We start from the raw sequence: 22,968 nt of genomic DNA on the forward strand, positions 1-22,968 counted from the left end.
GAGGTTTCTGCTGGTGTAACTTGAAAATAAATGGTCCCATGGAAGTGTTGCCATTGCCAAAATGATTAAGATTGAATCAGCAAGGATTTCTCTTTTTCAGGGTGGGTCTTGAAGCCAAGTTTCCCAGCTTCCAGGTGCATGCTTGAACCATGGTACTGACTACTGTTTTCTGTTTGTCTATCTTGTGTCCCTTGCTCTTCCTCATGAAACAGGGAGCATTCCTGTTTCAAACAAAGACAAACCATCTTCTTTTCAGGAGTGAGGTGATTTTTTTTTTATCAACTCACTTTTTTGTTTAATAATAAAATTATACAATATCACTGTTAGAATAAGATTTTGATTACACTATGCCTTTAAACAACGGCCAGCCCAATAAACTGAGCAATAATCTGAAGAATGGAAAACATCTAGAAATCACAGAATGTATCCAGAGAAAGGAAGTGCTTTCATCACTGTTACAATCTAGAGAAGAGACTAGGCTGGAAGCAAACCCTGTCTTCTGTTATTATAGTTATTGCAGAATTGAAGATGTATCAATTGAAAAATATTACAGATCCATAAGGTTGCAAGAAAACATGAAATTAAGTGCACTATCAGGATGCAAAAGGCATTGGAGTGACATGCAGTGTGCAGGAGGAACCCTTTCCCTGACTCCAGATGCAACAGAAGGAGGTTTCTGTACCTAGTGAATCTAAGTGCTGTTGAACAAGTCAGGTAAGGCTCCTGGCTGTGGGTTAAGGATACTTCTGCATCAGGTCAATAATTTCATTGTACACATGTAAAGGTGCATCCAGTCCCCAGATGAAATCCAGGTGTGCCCATTCAGGAATCTTCTTGTGATAGCTAAGCTTCTTGATTTTGGACAGTAAAATGGCTGCATCCTTGGGATCTGCCAGCAGGTCTCGTCCCCCAGTCCATACCGCAGTTGGTACAGTCATCTCTTCTATGTTGTAGAGAGGAGGAATAGTCTGGAAAACAGCACAGGAATGCGTGTTCAGGAGACCACAGCAACTTTAAACATTCAGCTGGGGTTTTTGTCTGTCACTGCTCAAAGTAGAGGTGTCTAAATCAAAGAGGAAGGAAGTTCCCTTGTTTGCCTTTTCTATCTGTGCTCACAGGGATTACTCAACTGATTGCACAGCCAAAAGTAAAACACCTCCTGAGCTGACAAGGAGTTATTGTTGGGTCTTTGCCTTCTCAAGTGGGAATCTTAGGGCAGGAATCTGAAACTAGACAGAGATGTCAGGATGCCTCTGGATAAACCCCCATCATGGTCCTTTTGAAGTACTGCTCAGTCCCAGGAGACAGGGGCTACAGAGAAAACACAATATGTGACCAGGATGAAAAGGATCATAGAATGGCTTCTGTAGGAGGAGAGGGAAAGCAGCTTAGGACTCCTGTGTTTGGAAAAGAGACGCCAGAGCAAGGGCAGGAGACAGGTTTATACAACCACAAACAGTATGAAGAAAGAGCACTGTAAGTAATTATCCCAAACACAAAACCTAGAAGGCATCCCGTGACTTTCCAGGAGCAAGCAAATTCAAAGCAAACCAAAGGAAGCTGTGTTTCATGCAATTCATCATTAAAACATGTAACTTGTGATGACAGGCTGCTGTGGAGACCTACAGGCCAGGAGGGTCAAGGATGGGATTAGATTGTTGAATGGAAAAGGTGCTCCTCAGGGTCTGCTTGAGGACAAAGTCCTTTTGTCTCTGGCTGCCAGAATCTAGGGGTGCTTGTTAGTTTTCCAGTTTTCCTATTCCTATTGTTGTCATCTGTTTCAGTTACACTAGTAGGCAAGATGTTTTTGTTATTTTCTGTGTACTCTTCGTTTTCAAAATTATTTTCTATTTTTTCTGCCCTTACTTCCTCTTATTTGTATTGATCATTTAATTGGAAAGTTTTTCTCTTCCCCTCTCTCTCTCTCTTTCTTTTAAAATGTTTTAAATGTATTATTGCCACTAGTGCTTGCATGCTTTCTCTGTTGACTTCCAACTGTAAAGCAATAATATTTTCTGAAAATGTGTCTCCTACCACGTTCTTGCTCTCTTCCTGTGTGTTTCTGTGCTGTCCAAGGTTGCTTCACCAGGACATACCTGTTGGTATTTTTCCATGTTCTTCTTTGAACTGCCCCAGTCATAAGCTTGGAACTTCCCTGAGCGGGCCTCCTAAGAGGATGAACAAGAGAAGGGTAGTTATCATCATTTGGGAAGTCTGTGTGTTCTTTCCCTGACTTCAATCTAAAGCCCCAACAGAAGTTCTTCCAAGGGCGATGAAAGAGCCAATAGTAAATTAATTAGAAGTGTCAAAAAGTGAAGAGTCAGATGTTTTTGTCATAATGAAAGAAATTCATATCTTCTGCAGACAGGCCCAAGGATGTCCTCACAGGCAATTTGTTCAAGTTTGTAAAACTGCTGTTAACAGCTGCTGTCAGCAAGTTCATCTCAGTGCTACTGCTTTGTCCTATTCTTACAGTCATGTTGCCAACACTCAGCTCTGTGAGTGGCTCCATCTTATGTTTTCTCTTCCCACTCTATTTTGAATACAGAAATTACTATTTTTAGTTCTTCCCCTTCTTGGCTTTACCTACAGCATGGGTTGCTCCTACTCTGAGAGACACCTTCACCAGAATCTTAGTATTGAAATTCTGTTAGCCCTTTGGTTGTAATAACAGTAAGGACTACAAAGACTTGGGAGTATTACTTTGCATGTTTATGCTTGTATTCTGTGGTTAGATGCTGAATTACATCAATATGCAGAAATCCTCTCACTCTGCTTTTGTAACCCTTTTTCTTTACAGAAGAAGGTCTAGGTCATGGTTACAAAAGCAATTTATTCAAACCTACTATCTAATGCAATCTCACATCCAAAAGTATAATTTTATTTTGAGTAAGTGCCTGTGCAGATGCCACTCAGACATATCCGTGTGTTTGCTTTGCTGAAAAGGGCACAAACACTCCTGCAAATTCTGTGTGCTCACAGCTGCTTCCAGTGCTGCCCCAGAGCCCGTGGTGCTGCCAGCAAACCTTGGAGGCTCAGGGTGTGAGCCCAAAGACAGAAAGGCAGCTCCCATCAGCACTGCTGCTGAGGAGGTACTATGGCAGTACCTTGTAGGCAAGGGATATAAACAGTCTACTAAATAAAGTATTTATTATTTATGGTTCTACTGCTGTCCAGACACTGACAGCCTTGAAAGCAAGAGAAGAAACTACAAGGTTTTAATAGTAAAATGTGGCAATTTATGTGGCAGCCTAAATTCTGCTCAATTGTTGACACACCACATTGGAGACATGACTAATTTAAGGTAAATTCCCTAAAAACTGTGGACATTCATAAAAGGTACCAGATACACAATAAGAAGAGTGATGTGTACACCTGCACACACAGCTTCCAGCCTACATATTTTCACTCAAATGCAGCACTTCATTGTTGGCTTCAAATGTACCTGTATCACACAGGACACTTCTATCTGCTGGCAAAAGAAGCAATGAAAAATAGTGTTCTGAACTGAGTTTTCAGCTGCAATTCACAAGTTGCATGTGTTTCCAGGAAGTTGGCAATGGCTTCACAGCTGATTATCTCTTACCTCGCTACTCAGCTCAAGGTGAGCTGAGGTATGATATCTTATAAAGATAAGATATGATATCATATATTTTATCTTTCAGGATATTTTATCTTTCAGGGGATTGCTCATACCCAACTCCAGTGGACTGTGTTCATACCTGACTCCAGTGGATTATGTTCTGCACAGAAGTTCCAGCAGTGGTTTGGGCAATATACACGTTGATTCGGTTCTGAAAAAGAATATTCAGTGAGCATTCTCTTCCCTTCTATGCAGATGTACATCAAAAGATGCATACTGCTGCAGCAGTGTCATGTGTCAATTAAACAACAGAAATTGGAGTGGCATGATTGGAGACTCCCTCAGATTTACTCCAGATGTGGTAGTATGTCAGATTAGGAGTAGCATGGAAAGAGCAATCCCTTACCAGAGCATTTTTGAGGATGACTAAGAATCTAAAAGAATCTACAGGTGAGAAGGAATTATTAAAAAGCCTACATTTTAGATCCCAATCTGTATGGTTTCTTCAGAATTCTGAGAGGATCACTGTTCGACAGAACAGCAAAGGAAAATGAAATTTCCTGATGGATGCACAAATATTTGAAATAAAACACACCCTGGTACTGCAGGGGTTTCTTAGCAAGCTGCTGTGGGACCCTTCCTCCGTGAACACTTTCTGAGGCATTTTTTTGAAAAATGCTGGAGCAAAATATTGACTCCCAGGTAATCTGACCTATAGCTGAACATAGCATGAGGTGCCCAGGTACATCCTAATACTCTCCTACCCTGATGGCCCACGGCTTGGAGAACGAGGACAAGGAGGAATATGTGTGTTCCTTTCTGTGTCGCAAAGTGAAAGCATGAAGCAGGTAGACTTTTCATTTCTTCTTTTTCAGTGTGCCAGCATGTGAAATATCTCTGATGAGAGCAGTAGCCACAGGATGGACCAGGATATGGTGCCCTGGGTGAGGTCTGTCAGGAGGCAGACTGCAGAATTCTGGGGGGCTCTGAGCAGCTGCCAACTGCAGAACTGGTGCCAAATGCTCTTCTGAGGGCAGTGGTTCCCTGCTAGAGAAGGGCAATCAGCAGATACTGCTGTCCAGTAGTGGGGACTGTTCCCTGCAATGTGATACTAACAGAAATTCAGGATTCACACTACAGGATAGGAGGTGAATTTGAGGAGCATAAGCTTAAACTCCCAGAAGAGCTGATACAAGTTATACGTACCACATCAATGTTTTTCAGGTTACAGCCACCCAGATTGAAGAAGACACTTCTACAAAGCCTGGCAAAAGCTTGGTAGCTGCAGACAGGGGCTATTATCTTTGTTAGACACTCAGTCTGGGGAAGGAATTCTCTGTTGCCCAGCATACCCTGTGAAATACAAAGGAAACAACAATTTAGGAATGTGCACACTTCTCCATCAATTTCAGTGGTTCTTACTCGCCTTTTCTCCACTTCTCAGATGATGTTCCCACAAACAAGTGAGAAATTACTTGGTTTTCCATTGCATCAGCCTTCTTGGACATTACTCAATCTGGGTTACATCACTTTTAATGAAGAGATATTTTAAATTAACTCCAATTCATAGTTTAATCTTTTATATCAGTGGCTTTGCCTGGAGGAATCTTGGAAACCTTTGAGGATCTGCATCTTTGTACCTCTCTGGGTGACCTGTCCCTGTGCTGCCTTGGACTGAAAGCTTTTCTTATTGCCCTGTCTGAACTCTCACCACAAGGTAAACCTGCCCACATGCAAACAAGTCGACTTCACAAAGCCCCACACTTTCTATTTATCCATTTTAAGAGCTGAACAAACAAGTATATGGTTAAACAGTGGAAGCCAAGACATCACACACCCTGAGCATTTTCTCAGGAAGGTAGAGGAGTTTTGTTGCTGGGCCTTTAGCGTACTTAATAGCAGTGACAGGTGCCAATGCAAAGAAGAGTTTGATTTTTTGAGCCAGCTCTGGCATTGTTGAAAATGCAATGAAAGCTGGAAAAAAAAAAAGAGAGAAGTTAACCCTCCATATTTTTACAATATGTTTTCAGTATTAATATATATTCTGCACTTTCAATTTATAAGTAACCTTGCTAGTTGTTCAGAGACTATGGTCCTAACTAGATTTGTATGAAATCTCTCCTTTCCATAAGCTACCAGCTTGCAGAAGTTTCCCCCTATTCAGAGAAATTTCTTTCTATATTTTTCAGCTTTCTTCCAGACTTGATTAAAAATAGATGTACATTTCTGATGTACATTCGTGTATTTCTTATACTATTGGGAGGAAAAGTAATTTTTCTTCTGGTCGATCCAATTTTGTATTTTCTTTTTCATGCCTACATCTGGTCCAAATTGGCCAACTTCTCTTTCTGTACTCTCATCTTCCTGTTTTGTTTATTTTGGTGAACTGACCAGCTGCTGTTGGGCACACCCTTGCATCTTGGACAGAAACAATTGCATGGCCCACGCACAACATTTTCCAGATTAATTCTTAGTTGACAGATTTCCAGCAGCAGTGCATTTGATTCATTATGCTTCATTATCTTTATAATACATTTTAAACACCTACATGTTGAAAATTGCTTATACTAACACCGTATTTCCCAACTAGAAAGAGTTAATGAAAACTTCAAATACATTCAGTAACTCAGTATCTTAAATCACATTTTACTCCTGTTTTCTGGAAGAATTCCTCTCTTGTATGTAACTTACCAATGGTAGTACCTTGAGAATAGCCAATATAGTACAACTTTTCCTGTCCCGTTTTCTCCAAAATGAAATTTATTGCTGCTGGAAGATCAAACTTTGCCATCTCATCAAAACTGCAGGCAGGAGATTTAAAGAGAGGCATGCATAAATTAAAATCCAGACATTAAATTGAATTCACATTTTTATGAATAGCTTGTCAGCAAAGAAACAGTCTGACTGATTTAGTGAATAATTCAATTGCTCCAAGTTCTTTGTTTTTCTGGCACTGGATATGGAAGATTCTACTCAAGATTTTTGGGGTATTGTATTACACAGACTAGTGTTTCTAAGTAGCTGCTAAAACTGGCTCCAGGGCTGAGGAAGGATTGGAGATGGCCTGGGCAGGTTCCTCTGAGTCATCCTGCTGCTGTGCCTCTAGTTTGAAGAACCTGATCAAGCAGTAATTAAAGTTGTGTCCATTACTATTACAGTTCACATTCTTTCATAGGGGCACCTCAGCAAAAGCAAATATAAACAGTGTTTATTAAAAAGTAGCATATGTAAATCCCTGATTTAGCCATCTGAAATAAATATGTAAGGATGGGCTGTGGATATCCCTTCAGTGGTTCTGTCTACCTGAAAGCCCAGAATTCATCTTGATCAATGGAATACTTCTCATGTTTTCTTGACCAGCGATTCCCTCTGCTATTTCCCATCCAAACATCAAATCCAGCATCAGCTAGCAGGAAGCCCAAGCTGTTGTTGGGCAAGTTTGTGACCCAGTTACGAGCATCTCCCAATAACCCATGCTGGAGAAACACAACAGGCCTTGAAGCTGAAAAATAAAGCAAAACAAAAACAGTTTATAATAGTTTTATCTTTTCATTTCCTGTTTTTTCAGAGACATTATTGTCTCATATTCAATACCGGGATTTTTTCCTGAATCAACAAATCATAAGTGTCGGATCTCAAGATCTCAGTCCTGAGATGCTGAGCCACCAAGACCACCTTGGGGGGCTCGGGAGTCCTGGAATGTTGCCAGAAGTGTCTGGTGGCTGGACTTTGGTCCTACACAGGAGACGACAAGGATGAGGGCTTCACCAGGGTGAATGGTGAAGGGATTAGTTAATTAGAGGGTGAGACACAGGGTTTAGGATTTATGTACAGGGGGGTTTAGAGGAGTAAGATGGAGGAATTGGGGTGTGTCCTGTCCTCCTTCTTCTTCTTCTTCTGTTCCATCTTCTTTGGTGATGGTGGCACTTTTGGATTGGTTATTACTGAGAGTGCACCGAGTTATAAGAATAAATGGTATTGGGGAAAAATGATAAATATTGTACACGTAACAATGGGTATAAAGATAGGTGGCTGCCCCGGAGGGCAGACAGTGTGCTCATGGCTGACTGCTGAGCAGATCTCTGTTCGGCTGAAAGAACATCTTTTAGATAAACAATTAATAAACATAAAAACCGAAAGAAGAACTGAAGCCTCTTCTCGTCCTTCGATACGCGGGCTGCCCCAAGGCCACCTCGGGCCTTTCCAGGCCCCTCAAACAGCCGAGATAACCGGACAATAAGAACAAAACCCCTGTTTCTGTAAGAGAAAACTTCTAAGCTTCTGAAAGAATTCATGGAAAGATCTGCCTGACAGCACAGCAAACTAACTTGGGACCCTCTGGTCATTGTTTGTACAGTCAGACACATCAGCTTGAGATTCTCAACAGTGATAGGGAGATGAAGGTGTGGCATTGTTTTCAGAGATTTCCTTTACCCAAAATATGAATCAAACACTGATACTAACCAGGTGTAAGCAAAAGCAAAGCAAAATGAGAAGTTGGAAAAAGCTTTTGCAAAACAGGTTGATTAGGCAACCTTTATCCTATTTTAATTTTTTTTTTAAGTTTTACTCATCAACTCTTCCTATTAAGCATATGCTTAAAACTATGGTGGATTTTTATTATAAACAGATTCTTGAGATTAATTCTATTGATCTTACTGGTTGTTCAGAGCAGCTAGAACTCTTTGTTAAAATTTCACTCATGTATACAAGCTTTGGTGGATGTTTTAAAAATACAAGTTGTCTCTTTTGAGAATATGCCCTATCTAGACTGGTGTTGTGTCATATCAAATAACTGTACCTGGGCTTCCTTGATTCTGAGTACCATAAGGGATTCTGTTAATGGTAATGGTATAACCATCTTCTGTCACCACTTCATACTCCTCACTGGGGTACCCTTTGTAAGTAATGAGCTCGTTCTAGGAGAGAAGGTACAAATGCATTTGTTTGCACAAGTCCATTTCATATATTTTAAGACAGCCACAATGAAGAAATGTTAGAAAGGAGGTACAGCTGGGGATTTAACCTACATACATTAAGCATCTGAATGTATGTAACCCTAAAGCAACAACAAATTTCCTTTTTTCTTTATGTTATGTCTAGGGCTTTACTACCTGGTTAAAATATGTCATATAAAACCTGTATTACACTCCTGCCATACAATCATCACAAGCCCTTACATTCTGGGGATATAAGTATCCCTATAAGCTCAGAGGAGAACTTTATGAGCTGAGGTGTGTGGCTGAGTCGAGGAGCTGTGTGGGTGCAATGCTTCTGATTTTGACACAGCCTGGGAGCAGCTTATTTATACTATCTTCAGAGGAATCCAGACAGCTTCACAACTGTGGTTTGCTGAACAGCATAGATGCAGTGAGCACTGCTGAAAAGCTCACTACATTATGGAGAAAAAAAAAGATCAGGCATTTGCCCAGTTTCAAGGGAAACCAGCACAGCCCATCTTAAGCTCTGAAGTAAATATTACTTCTGACCTGTAACGTTCCATCTGTTTTGTTACAAAAGACTATTAGCTTTTATAACTTGTGCTCAGAGAATTACTCAATGTGTTTTGCCATGCAGGACAGAACCTCCAAGATTTTGACAAACAATGAAAGACCTACACAAGCTTTCTTGGCAAGAGGTGTTTTTCTGAAAAGCTGGCCATTTCTGGTGTCTGCTGGTCCCCACTAGTTGTTTACAGACTTCATTGCTGATGAAATTCTGACATTCCAGATAGTCATTCTTTCTGATAGGCACGCAGTGCCAGCAATAGCAAGCTGGTAACTGATATTTAAAAGGAAAACAGCTCTGGAGATTTACTATTTGCTTTGATTTCTACCAGAGAGAACATGGGCTGTTACACATGCAGGCAGAACAGAATAGAAGAAAAAGCAGTAGTACATACACTGACTAGAGAGGATAGGTTAAATAAAGGCAGCTTATCTACCCTGTTATTTCTAACACTTAGAAACCCCTCTGCTGTTAGTCATGCATACCATCCATCCTCAGGTCACTCCATTAACCAACTTACAATACTCATAAAGGCTTCAGGTTCCACAACTCTCTTCATTCTTCTCAGTTCTTCTGAATAAGCAACTCCCTGAAACAAATATGTCACAGCAACAAACAGCCATATCTTCTCCCTGCAAAATCCAATGTATCAATCTGTCAGAAGTCCTCCTCCGCACTTGCAATCCAGACAGGTTCTGTATTTTTCTCATGTCTAATAATGAATGGAGCCAGTCTGGTTCTCCCTACTTGTTAATTAAATGGAACAAAGCTGACTTCAAACACCTGTCTGAGGGCATTGGGCAGCAACCTGAACTGTCTGCTAAGGTTTGGGCGAGGATGCTGCTCTTGATCAAGGCAAAAGTATCAATGAATCCAAGAAAAGGAGCAAAGCTTCTGGAGAAATGAAATTCACTCATTTGTCTGAGAAGTAGGTCACTTGCATTCCCATACCATGCATTTGAACTGTAGGTGAATTTGGAAACATTTCTGGTTACCTCTGTGAAACAGAGTTATTGGGTAACTTGTAAGTAAATCAGTCATTGTCACAGTGAAGATTTCAAAGTAGAGATAACCAAGTTGTTGGATAGTTAGTGGAAAAATTAAAAACAATTGCAAATAAAAAAATTAAATATTTATCATTTAATTAAAAACTTAGGAACCTAAATAAAGCAGTTCTTTATATTTGCAAAATTCATACAAATCTGCTTAATGACAAAATTTGTCCACTCCATAGGATGAGGATGGATAAAGGAAAAGGACACTTTGCTAAATGTAATGCTAGGTAGAGACTGAGTGCAGGGACCAGGATCCAGTTTTGTTCAGCAAAAAAGGAACAAAAACCCCTGGGAGGTAGCTGTCCTGCTAAGAGGCACACATAGAGCACTGTCTGTGAAGACCTACATACTCTTGGCTCAAAAAAAATGCAGTGTTTGTATTAGCATCTTCTCTACACTGTATAACCCCCCAGAGGCCACACCTAAACTTCTGCAGTCCCCGTGATAGATCTTTCAGTCAGACTGATTCAGCCAAAATCTATTGCATTTATTGTTTTCCTATTCAAGAAGACTTTTAAACGATTTTCCCCCCAAATGATATGAATAGCATGTTATTTTCTTCTCACAGAACAACAATTTACACACTAACTTCCTAGCACTGCATTCTGGTACAATCTGTGTGTTGAAAATGCATAGCTCCTTTTGTGGAAAAGGGACATTTAGAGACCTTTGTTTTACTGAGCTAGCACCCTTTCTTTTGGTTTAAACTCACCACCTTCTGATTCTCTCACTTGCCATCATCCCACACCTCTTCAGCTACCCCAGAGTTACTAAATTCAGGCTAGGTGAGCCAGGCCTGAATCTCTTTAGTTACAAGGAATCTTGTGAGAAAATGCCATACTTTCACCTACCTACAAGCAAAACAACACACAAAATACATTTGTTCCCAAATAGTAAAGCAACTCCTCAAGCTCAGGTTTCATACCATCTTTTGCAGCTCCCATGAAGCTTCACCAGTTTTGGATCATAAATAAATCAAAGAATTACTGACCTTGTGCCCAAAGTCATGTGTTTGGCTGAGCAGCTGCGGCTGCAGAAGAATGAAAACTCAATTCCTGCCTGTTTGGAAGTGGTGCTGGCAGTGAAAGGATGGTCATGCACTGTTTTTTCCCCCAGTCATGCAGCAACTTGACAATAAGCCTCTGTTTCTTTCCCACTATTCACTCCTTCTACTATCACTTCAGCTTTTCCCTGATGCAGAATCAGAGAGGGGTGACTCCTTTTATTCTCAAACCTCATGCTTTTCAGCTCCTTAGCCACCATAGCTATAACAAGGCTCTTCTACTATCACAGATTGCTGGATTTTTAAGGAGAATACCAGCCTCTGTAGAGTGGCAGACCAGGATCAGGAATTTTGAAAACAAACATATTCATAGATATACCTTATCATACCTAAGGAAATTGTCAATAGACCTGCACCAATTTTCTCTTTTACTAACAACCTACCAATTCCAGCTTCTCATGTTATCTGGAAAGGAAGGAAGGAACTCTGCTACCTCTGCAGATGTTACTGCACATATTTTTCTTTTATTTTCTAATGCTTTGGTTGCTGTTCCACAATTCTACATTGTTGCTGAAGTGGTTTCAGGAGACTTTCTTCCATTTATATTTCACCTCTTAAATGGGCATAGAATTGAATGGATATTCCCTAAATGGATAGTTATGAAGCTAGAAGGCTTTTCTGTAATCTGGATGTACTCATAAATCATTGCCAAGATGGGCACACGTGTGTCAGTGGTCTCAAGCATACTCTGAGTGGGCCAGGATTGTTCAGCAGTGGAAATTAGGCAGGCCTGAATGGAGAGTCCAGACAGGTCCTTTTTAAGGCATTCAGGACAGTGACCTTTTAAAGTCTCTTCTTTTTGTGGAGGACAAGCCCTGTGCAGCCGTGTTCCACCATGAGTGGTGACCTCCCTACAGCAATACAAGCCTTGCAGAAGTATGAGTGAGAATATTTTTATTTTCCAATTGTGTACCGTGGTATAAAGCTGGTGAGTTTATCATTCTGCATGTTCCAAGTATTTTTAAATCTTGAAACTAATTATTCTTTCTTGTTCAGTTCCCAATTTTTATTCCTCCAAATATTCTTTCTGTCTCACAAATAATGTTCATCCGCATAGAACAGATCAGCTTAAACACTGAGATGAACATTGACCAAGGTTTTCAGCAGGATTTGATATTTCCATTCATATTATAGCTTGCATGCTTTCTTCTTGCAGTACTACCCGTGGTTAGGATCAGAAATATTCAATATATCCTCAGAAGTTATTTTCTTTAGTATTTACAGATCAGAAAGAAATATGAAAGAAAATCTCAGAAGACCTGTTCCTACAAAAGTTGTTATCAGGCTTTCAAAGAGAAATAGAAACATCTGAGTTCGGTTTCTGGCAGCGAGTAAGGAGAGGAAATGATTTTCAAAGAGCTGGTTTAGAACACGGAGTGTTTTCAAATATTGATTCTACACACAGGATGGGATGTTTTTGAATCTTCTCATTATTTCCTTTATATACTCCAAGTTCTTTCATCTTTCCTGTAACAAAAGCAGGTTTCTGCCTTTCTAAAGTCTCAGTGTCTTTTGGAGCTCGACAAGAATTTCATGAGTGAACTGTTTAAATGTGTACTTGCCTTTGAGTACCTCATGCTATTCTGTGTCATTAGGATGTGGTATTAACTCACTGTGAACAAAGCCAGCTTCATTCTTTAGTGCAAAACAATGCTCCAATAACAAAAAACTCACTAAAACATTGCATACACATGCCATAATACCATAAATAGCAAATGACTGGATAAAGTCATTGCAGGCAGTATGCCGTCAGAGTGAGTGTTTGAGATGGGCAAAAAAGGTAAAGTAGGGTTAGTCTTAGGCTGATTTTTTTAAAACCAGACATGCACACTCTGTTGTAAATTATCCAGTTTCAGGGGAAGTTACTCATACTATAATCAGGTAGGGAATTCAGTGGAAATGCTTAAAGGTTGAGATGTTGCTGTCAGAGTTGTGGCTGCATCTTCACAAGTGTGGTCATATGTAAATGAACTTTAAACTGGTCAGTCTAGGTGCCCTTGTATAAATAAGTGCCTTATATAAATTGTTCACTATGTGCTCAGTTTATGAAGCCTCAGCTCTTTCCAGTGTTTTTTATGGATAAAACCCCCATCAATGTACAGAATATAATCCCTAGCATTTTTGTGTTTTCTGTAAACTCTTTGCTCTCCCCATTCCCTCCTGCTGCAGGAATTGGACCTGGCTCTGGAAATTACTTAGGAATGGAAGATATTTTTATACAGCTGAATATAGCAGTTCATCATGGATCAAATATGTCCTTTTGGCTTCTTCATGTAGCTAGTGAACGTAGTTATCAGAAATGCTTGGCTATTTTAAGTATGTTAAGGAGGGCCTTTAAGGGGAGGTATGCTCTATTGAGAGACAGACTTGTTTTTGTGGAAGTTGCCATCCAGGAGTCTCCAAGGGAACACATAGCAGCAAAACCAGAAGGATCCCCTTGTGCACTGATATGGCTTTAAAAACATTTCATGTCATAATGGTGTAAACAGTTGCTTCCTGAGAGTGAGAAAAACACTGAGAACTAAGCACAGGGTCTCATAGTGTGCTCTCCACTGAATCCCTGGGATAATACCTGGTTCCCACAGCATACAGCTGCCCTCAGCCACTCACCCCATGCTGTTGCCTCAGCTGGAGGGCTGCTGGCCCCAGCACAGGCACATTTTGGGGGTGAAGGCAGAACCTTCCTATTCAGCAATGGACCCTGCACCTCCATACAGCAAAGGAACTGCTCTCAGGGGTGTCCCTACACACAGACAGAGCTGCAGAAGCATAAAGCACTAATGGGAACAGGTGCTGCTTGGGTGAGAGATCCTTCCCAGTTCTGTCAGGCCTGCAAAAATATTTCTGGTGGTGACCATTAAGGTCAATGGACTTGCCTGTGATTACCAGTACTGGGCTGAGTGGCACAGTATTTGTAAGTTATGAGTAGCTCTGCACTGGCACTTGGATAATTATGAATCTTTCTTGTGACAAAGGTAAGCTAAGAAGGGTCAAAAGGAAGGGCTCATGAGGGACAGAGAGGGCTGCATGCCTGGCTGTGCTGCTCACATTGCTGATGCCTTGTCTGGAAATGCCCCAGGCAGCGCTGCCCTCCTGCTCAAGTGTCAGTCACCTATAGCAGGGGCAGCTTCCACATGAAAAGCTCAGCACCAGCCTGTGTGTTAACTTATCCAAGGGAGATACAACTTGTGATAAGAGCAATTATTTCCACAGTACTTTCTGGCTGCTGATGAAGTTTGTTAAATGTCTGCAAGCCAGGACTTCTTCACCTCCGAGGGTGGATGAAGTCTGTGTTGCAATTTATGAGCTTTGCACTGTTAAAAATGTTTTGCCTCACAATCTGCAGGTTTTTTTTTAATCCTTCTGCTAATTTTGTAGCAATGTATAGAGCAGCATCTTTCACTCTCACAGTCACCAGACATCAATGCTATCAACTATAATTAGAGAAGAAAGGAATTTACACATCTGCCGACACGTGTGGAAAGCTGAAAATTACATTTGCATTATTTCTCTTGTACTTGTTGCTAAATGAAAGTGTTGGGAGTGTGAATTGAGATCCTCTGGCAGAAAAACTGGGACCAGTAGGAGCACTGTGCAATGTATAGAGCAGCATCTTTCACTCCCACAGTCACCAGACATCAATGCTATCAACTATAATTAGAGAAGAAAGGAATTTACACATCTGCCGACATGTGTGGAAAGCTGAAAATTACATTTGCATTATTTCTCTTGTACTTGTTGCTAAATGAAAGTCTTGGGAGTGTGAATTGAGATCCTCTGGCAGAAAAACTGGGACCAGTAGGAGCACTGTGCAGGCCTTGCACTCAGTGTGCAGCAGTGTCCTGGCGAGCACTGATAAACCCAGACTGAGGAAGTCTCTGGTCAGCTTCGTTCTGCCATCAGCAGGACCTACCCAGCTGTTTATAGAGGTTAAAGGGACTGTGGGCAGAGGGGCTTTGGTTTTCTTAATCCTAAGAATTAAAGTAAGGGATTTGCTCTGGGGAAGAAGGAAGGTGCTAGGGTGGTTAGAGACCACTAAACCTCTGTCCTCCATTCAAACTGGGATTTTTGCATACCTGTAGCTGGGTTGAGTGGGGGCTGAGTTAGCAGCATCCCAGAGTGGGCTGTCTCTCTTCCTACAAACACCTTTCTCCTTGCCTTCTTTCTGCTGGAAAATTCTCACCAAATATGAATTCCATTACCAATCATCTCCATCATGGTTTCTTCATTCTTTTCATGTATTAAAACCAACTTCCTCCTAACTTCATACAGAATCACACATAATCACTAGGTTGGAAGAGACCTTCAAGATCATCGAGTCCCATCCATGCTCTAACAGCTCAACTAAACCGTGGCACCCAGTGCCACATCCAGTCTTTTCTTAAACACATCCAGGGATGGTGACTGCACCAGGCAGGCCATTCCAGAACTTTATCACACTTTCAGTTAAAAACTTTTTCCTAATATCCAACCTATATTTCCCTTGGCACAGCTTGAGACTGTGTCCTCTTGTTCTGTCAATGTTTGCCTGGAGGAAGAGACCAAGCCCACCTAATTACAACCACCTTTCAGGAAGTTCTAGAGAACATTAAGGTCACCCCTGAGTCTCCTTTTCTCCAGGCTGAACACCCCCAGCTCCCTCAGTGGTTCCTCTCAGGGTTTGTGTTCCCAGCCCCTCTCCAGCCTCGTTCCCTCCTCTGGATGCGCTCCAGTGTCTCAATGTCCTTCCCAACCTGAGGGGCCAGAGCTGGACACAGCACTCAGGGTGTGGCCTCAGCAGTGCCAAGCACAGGGTAGGGGTGATGTCCCTGCCCCTGCTGGCCACACTGCTCCTGATCCTGGCCACCAGGGCACCTTCTTGGCCCCCGGGGCACACTGCTGGCAACTTCTGCTATGGCAGCAGGCGAGATAGTCACAGACCTGTCTTTCCAAATTGTAAAGCACTTATTTTATCACTTGTACATTTAGACATATTAGGAATTTCTTTTGAAACAGCAAAGGTTTTGCTGACTCACAGATCATTCATCTTTAAAAAGTAAAGATACTGTTACCAATATAAACTAATGGTTTGTTCTGAACATTGGCATTAATTTTCCCACATGAAATAATCTACTGTAAACAGTGAAAAATGAAATATACAGTAATTATAAAATTAAGATGATTACTTTGTACTTAGGATGCAGAATACTGTTTTGATCTTTTGTAAGGGAAAAGGAGCATGATCAAAGTATATTAACCTTAGCTATAGAAATGCACTTTAAATAGCAAAGCTGCTCATCAGATATAGTCTGTGTTTTCAATGGAAGCTTTCCCTTATAAGGACAAAATTTGCCTGCTGACCCCAAAGTGATACTTTCCAAACCAAATGAAGAACCTACATGTTCTATTTTACTTATGTCAACAAAATGTTTCATACTCTTGCTACGTGAAGGAAGTTAACTTCTAAAATGTTAGTGCCAACACATAGTTCCACAACATTGCACAGAGGAACAAATGAAACTTATTTCAAGCTCTGCTCCACTGAATGTTGCATTAGACACCAAAAGTTTTTATTAAACAAGGGAGTATTCTTTTCTTAAGACAAACAATATCAGACAAGAGTATAATTCTTACCATCCCAAAAGAAATCCATGTCTTTTTGATGATCAGGATGACCTCTTTGCTTTGGAAGCATTTTGTGAAGGGTCTTGAGGCAGGAAGATCCCGTTGCAGAGGGGCCTCGTTGCTGTTTCACTCCCCTGGAGCAGACAGTAGCAGCCATCTGAAAAGCAGTCCATTCCCAAGGTCTGTGTAAGAGGACACTCTGTCCCTCTTTGTGAGTGGGACTGTCAATCTGCAGAGGAGAGGCTCCAATATTAGAGAAGAACAAGTCTGAAAAGCTGGTAATTTTTATTTTCCTTCTGAAAACCAACAGGACAACTAGTCAGGTCTTCACTGTCCAAAAAGTTGTGGTGCAGTGATCCTCAGGCTGATTGAGCTGGCAGCAGCCCTACAGAGCAGCACTCAGGGGTACCAGCTGAGAGCTGGCCCTGGCAGCGCCAATTTTAGGCCCGGTACCCCTTGCACTGTGCCCTGTCCCTCAGCTGGCAAGGCTGGCAGACATCTCCCTGCTGCAGCAGTGCCCAGCCAAATCAGTCAGCACTGGTTGTATCCACAGTCTTGCTCAGGTCATCCTGACATCCTGAAATAGGTGTCTGGTGTCCGTGTCTGAGAGCTGCGACATTGGGCCACTCATCACTGTTATTCGATCTTCTCCAGTAGTTCTGATCTCCAGGGCTTTTGCTTCCTTCCTGTGCTTCAGCTGGCACCTCCAATTAGGAGGATTTTGTGCATGAACTGTCCCTGCTACTTGTCTGAACAGCTTCTAAACTGCAATCTAGTTAATCTGAATAAATATTCAAAAAAGTATATGAAAATTGTGGCTGAAATCCTTCCCTTTGTGCCCGAAGGGATGTCAGACTTTTTTTTCATATAAATTATAAATCATGCCCTAATTATAAATTGTACTGAGAGTTTAGAGAATGGATTACTGGAGATAAAAATGTCACTTTTTTTTGCCTTTCAAAAAAGAAAATACCTGGAAAAAAATTTAAACAAAATTTTAACAGGCAGGTAAATTCTTACAGTTAGCAAAGCTGTAAAAATTTTAATTCAATCCTATCAGAATTCTTCTTTGTTTAATTAATCGTTCCCTGAATACTAGATGAAGCCACTCTGGTTTCCTGTCAGTTTGCACCCTACAGTTGATTGCAGGCGCCAGTCAAATATTTAGGGTACCTCTTGTTCTTCTTCCTCTTCTAATTTCCTAATCATGCTGCATTCTTTACTGGTCAGAACACTTGCAATCTTTCTCTTCTAGTTTGTCAACTTTTTGTTATCACACAACAAAGCCTTAATTATTTTGTGGAGGACTATGCTGCAAACCAGGGAACATGCAGACAAACATGAGGCAGCATAATCTGCTGAACATTTTTCTCTTAGGAAGGCAGCGAAACCATCCTCCCTTAAGCCTTTGAATAAAATCACTGTATGTTTCTATACTTCTGCTAGATTGTTCATCTTCATGTTTTGAAAATGGATGGTGCCATTGCAAAACAGAATTATTTTTTTTAGACTAATATAATTTTCAAATAATGAAGACACGCACAAGTAGTTTTAATAAATGAGTTATTCTGATATTATGGAACTGCTGCAATGAGACTCACCCTTAAACTTATGGGCAATGTGCAGTGCCAAATTTGTATGTGATGCATGTACTGGATACTTGTCTTTTTAGTTTCATAAGAAGGCATTTGATTCCACAGAAGGCATTGGATTAGGAGACACCCTGAAGTTAGTGCCACTGTTTTCAGCATGGCTGTGCATGGTTCACTTTTAACAAGGGAGGAACTGAAATTAGACCAGTTCAGAGAAAATAGGATCCACCCAAAAATGGATGGGAGTTCCCAGTCTCCAAGGATCTTGGCACGTATGTGGAAAGAATCATTACCATTTTGTGTACTGTGAATTCTCCCCTGGCATGTTCAGCACCCTGGAGTTTGTCCCAGATTGTGCAGAAGTGAAGCACATCTCCATACCAAGTTCTAGCAAGGGACATTGAGGAGAACCTTTGGGATGATCTGTGGAAGGAGACAGCCTTGCCTTCCCCACTGCAGGACTGCAAAAATCAGCAGATTTTCCACATGATGCCTTCCCCACACACGATGCTGCCGCTGGCGCAGGGAGGGGGAGCAGCATGAGGGGCAGGTCATCTCTGAGATGGCTTCTCTGACCACTGCTCTATAATTTTCACTTGGGACTGCAGAGAATTACAGCCTCGGACTTTATTTATTAGAAAATGAAATCACAGCCAGGGCTAGATAATTGCTTAGGGCAAACTGACTTCTCTACGTGGTACACCAGCTGTCAGCTAGTAGTGGGTAAAATTGTAAATACAGGGTGTATATGCACACAAGGTGTGCTCATGCAATCCTCTGCTCACAAAGGCTACTTCTTCCTTCACATGGCAATTCACAGGGAATTTTGGAGAAAATTTTTTCAGAATCACAGAATTTCAGGCACTAATCTCTCTGCTTTCTTCCTTTTTCTTTAAACCGTGGTAACCACGGGACCATGGGACACTGGACAAAGAGTGGGGAGCAGCAAAAGAAGGGTTACTCAACACACCAGTAATCAAATCGTGGATCAATCAGCAAGAAGCAACCAATGGGCTTTAGTGCCATTTCAGATGCCTTTGGGAACCTTGCCTGCCTCTGGGATTTGACTCAGGCTTTGTATGTAGTAATTTTGGCTGAACCAGTTTCTTGGTCGATCATGTCTGGACTGTGTTTAATCTTAATCTGCTAAAGATTGCTTTATTTACAAAACTATAAGTAAATAATGAAGACTGGATTTTCAGGTAAACTTCACTTGGTTTATGCAAAGCAACAGCCATATTTTCAGGTGTAGAAGAAATTTTCTATTTGTGATGATTGATGGGCACAAGTTGTTAAAGATCCTGAAACCTGTGGTCTGCAAAATTTACACTGTATGTAGATGAACATTATAGGGGGGAAAAGGATAAAAGAAGTGGTCATTTATGAGAGGAATTCTAAACATTTTCCCTTTCCCAGGTGATGCAGACTAGTCAGTTCTGTGCATTCAAAGCCACAAACAAACTCTCCAGGATCAGCAGGTGCTCCCAGTTTTCAGGATTTTTCTCTGTGACAGAGCCATATCTTTGAATAGGAACTCAGCGTCTGATATCCCCACATGACTCCAGGAGTAGCAATCTTTATGGAAATGCCAACCAACCTTTCAATAAAATCTTAGTAAATTTATTAATTTATAACATCATTATAATTATTATCATTTCAATTGTGGCTTTTCATAGCTGTGACAAGCCTGGGAATTATTAGCAGGATTGTATCCAGTTTGATATTATCCTTGGACTTCAGAATACTTGATAGATAATCTCACAATTCTTATCCAGTCCTTTGATGTTGTACAGGTTAGAGTGTTTTAGTTTGTCAGTTTGCTTGTTTGTTTTGTTTTTCCTGTTAGTGATATATTTGGTTTTGATATTTAGTCTGGTGGTGAGGCTACTTTACATCATTATGACTCTTCTAGCCATGGTATACTTTCTAAAGTGTAACAGACATTGGATTGCAGAGATCTGTTCAACACAGAGAGTGTGTATAACCATGCTGCAGAGGTTAGCTCTGTTAGCATGTGAACCCCAGAGGGTTTGCTGCCTTTGAAACATCAAATGCACGATGCATCAGCTACCCAGGGTGCACACACTACTTTTGCCTGAGAAATCACAGTCAGAAATGGTGTCACTGCATCTAATTGGAGATAATCACCCTGATATTTCCCATCAAAGCAATGTGGATGTACCAAAGTGACACAGAATGACATAGCAGGCTCTTATTATGCAATGCACATTGTCTTGTTTATTAGTTATAGATAGGGCTGTTCATCTGAGACGAACCTGGTTTGCTAAATACAATCATAGCATGGAAAGGTGTGGTGTCTCCTGGATGAGGTGAGGAAAAGCTGGTTAGCTCCAGTGGTGGTTCTACGAGGGCAAGCCATTCCCACACACACCCTGGTGTGCCATGGCTCACTGTCCCCTGCAGTGACCTCCCTGTGCAGGGGGAGGTGATGCACCCTGTCCTGCTGCTCCTGCCACAAACCACACAGCCATGCTGCAACAGCAGAGCATTGCACAGCGCTCAAGCCATCTCAGAATTAAAAAGCTGATGGAAGGGTTACACAGGGCAACTAATCCTCATGCATCTGTGTTTGCTTATATTTGCTACATATTTGTGTTTTTTGAGTCTGCCTTCCTATCTTTGAGGGGGAAAGAGATACTCCTAATATATGTGGCAATTTCAGTTCCAAATTCAACTATGTGTTGCCATACTTCTGCTCAGGGAGGAAAAAAAGAAATCTTCATTTGCCCTCTCCTGCTTTTCATATGCATCCATTTATGAGTGATTCATCCAGGGCAGAGTAAGTTTATAGACTTGTGAACTCAGATCTAAAACATGATTAAACAGATCAAATGAAATATAAACCACAGTATAGTAAAACAGAAATTCCCCTTGGCTTCTGTTCTTCTTAGCAGTTGTTCTGCACAGGTATTGAGCCAGGTACACACCTACTCAGTTTTACAAGCAAGCTTTTCCTAGATGTCAAATTTTTTTTAAAAGGATAGAAAAAGGCAACATTCTATTAATAAAATTATCTTTCATCTTAGTAACTCCAGCATTAAAACAGATTGTATTGTAAAACAGATTAATGTTTTCAGAAATATTATTTAACTTGTAATTTCTAATTATTGTTAAGTGAAAGCTCTGTATAATTTGATTAACAATTATCATTGCTGATTTTCTACTTGAGATGAGCTTTGACTGAATTCCATTCCACTTGTAATTTTTACTGTGATTGCCTGAGATGTAGAATCTTTTTAATTAGAAAAAATACCCATCTGAATGGCTGATCTGAATGCCAGTAACATGTGGATTACAGTCTTATAAAAAAGGTTTGAGACATTGCTCAACTTGATTTTTCTCACACTTTTGTTTTGAATTGATACACAGACTTAGCTGGTTGTAGGGCAGTTATTTGAATAATTACATTTTCCATGAAAGTATTGAGTAACAAAGCCCAGCTTGTGCATGGCAGTTCTGTGCAGGGCAGAGTGGCTGCATGGGCGTTTCACAGGTGACACAAGCTACATTTCACAGCTACAAGCAAGTAACAAGAAAGAAGAGAGTCTGTTCAGAATGGCACACAGGACATTGTTTTGAGGCAGAACCAGCACAGTGGCTGCAATAGCATTTCCATGGCAATGTAATTCCATGTGGTATTTTTCACTTGACTTTGTCTGGTAGTTTGTCTCACATGATCTGCCATGGTACCCTGTCTAGATACACAGTATTGATGGAGTAATTCACACCTGTGGCACGGTTTCAGGATGAGTAGGACTGAAATTAATGGTTTTGGGGCATTCTTAATTGTAGCTTTGGGACATAAAGCAAAAAATATTTTGCCATTTCATGCCAGTTTTTCTATGGTTGAAAGTGCTATGTAAGCGGAAAACAAAAATATGTGGAATTTTGATTTAGAAGGAATCAGCCTGAATAAGGAAATGTTTGTGTCTGTGATTACTGGTTGGAAGGGAAGAAAACATGAAACAATAAGCTTGATAAAATGATTATAGCAGAAATGCAGTATTTTAGTACTGGATAAGAGACAAGAAAAGTAATGATAAAAACAGAGCCTTTTCCATTTCCAAACCAGTCAGCAAGAATTTGTTTGCAATTTCCTTCTCAGGGCACTTCCATGAGATATGTTGAGTAAGATTGTGATATTTTTTACATTGTCACAGCATGTAGTCCCAATGTGAAACACATAACATGTCTCTGCTCTGCTGGAGAAGACACTGAATTTCCATTTCTGCAGCTGGTGATTTCTTCTGAGCTTGCAGATGCTTGCATGAGAAACATGCTGAGATGGAATCATAATTAATGAGAAAATAATAAGATGAAGTTCACTTTCCTGCCTGGGCCTGGGTTTTTGAGGGAAAGGTGCTGGTTAAAGGGTGAAATTTCCTTCTTAAGTCCAATCTTCCAAGAACTGCTCAGATCAAATTTCCTTGCCACGCTGCTACAAAGCTATATGTGCAGGAAAGGGCTGGGGACTGTTCCTTCAACAGGCACAAAAGTAAAAGAAGTTATAAAGAACCCAGAGCAAGTCTCTCCACCTTGAAA

At 40.8% G+C, this 22,968-nt stretch overlaps 1 protein-coding gene across 1 annotated transcript; it reads right to left on the minus strand.

Annotated features, from left to right (window-relative positions):
* Nucleotides 1–250: 250 nt before the first annotated feature.
* On the minus strand, nt 251–11,246 carry LOC135449399 (lipase member M-like). Its single transcript, XM_064716373.1, has 10 exons — nt 11,138–11,246; nt 9,612–9,723; nt 8,385–8,502; nt 6,887–7,085; nt 6,275–6,384; nt 5,421–5,557; nt 4,790–4,936; nt 3,723–3,794; nt 2,097–2,168; nt 251–968 (listed from the first exon to the last, which is right to left on the minus strand). The coding sequence occupies exons 1-10, from the start codon at nt 11,152–11,154 to the stop codon at nt 735–737; spliced, it is 1,218 nt and encodes a 405-aa protein (XP_064572443.1). The 5' UTR covers nt 11,155–11,246; the 3' UTR covers nt 251–734.
* Nucleotides 11,247–22,968: the final 11,722 nt, after the last annotated feature.

This window comes from Zonotrichia leucophrys, chromosome 6 (assembly GCF_028769735.1).
Source record: "Zonotrichia leucophrys gambelii isolate GWCS_2022_RI chromosome 6, RI_Zleu_2.0, whole genome shotgun sequence".
Lineage (NCBI taxonomy): Eukaryota > Metazoa > Chordata > Aves > Passeriformes > Passerellidae > Zonotrichia > Zonotrichia leucophrys.

Coding starts and splice junctions, on each gene's coding strand:
- LOC135449399 (XM_064716373.1), bottom strand. Junction 6,385..6,886: donor GATGAATTCTGGGCTTTCAG/GTAGACAGAACC, acceptor TCCTGCCTGCAG/TTTTGATGAGATGGCAAAGT. Junction 969..2,096: donor ACATGGAAAAATACCAACAG/GTATGTCCTGGT, acceptor GCTGTTTTCCAG/ACTATTCCTCCTCTCTACAA.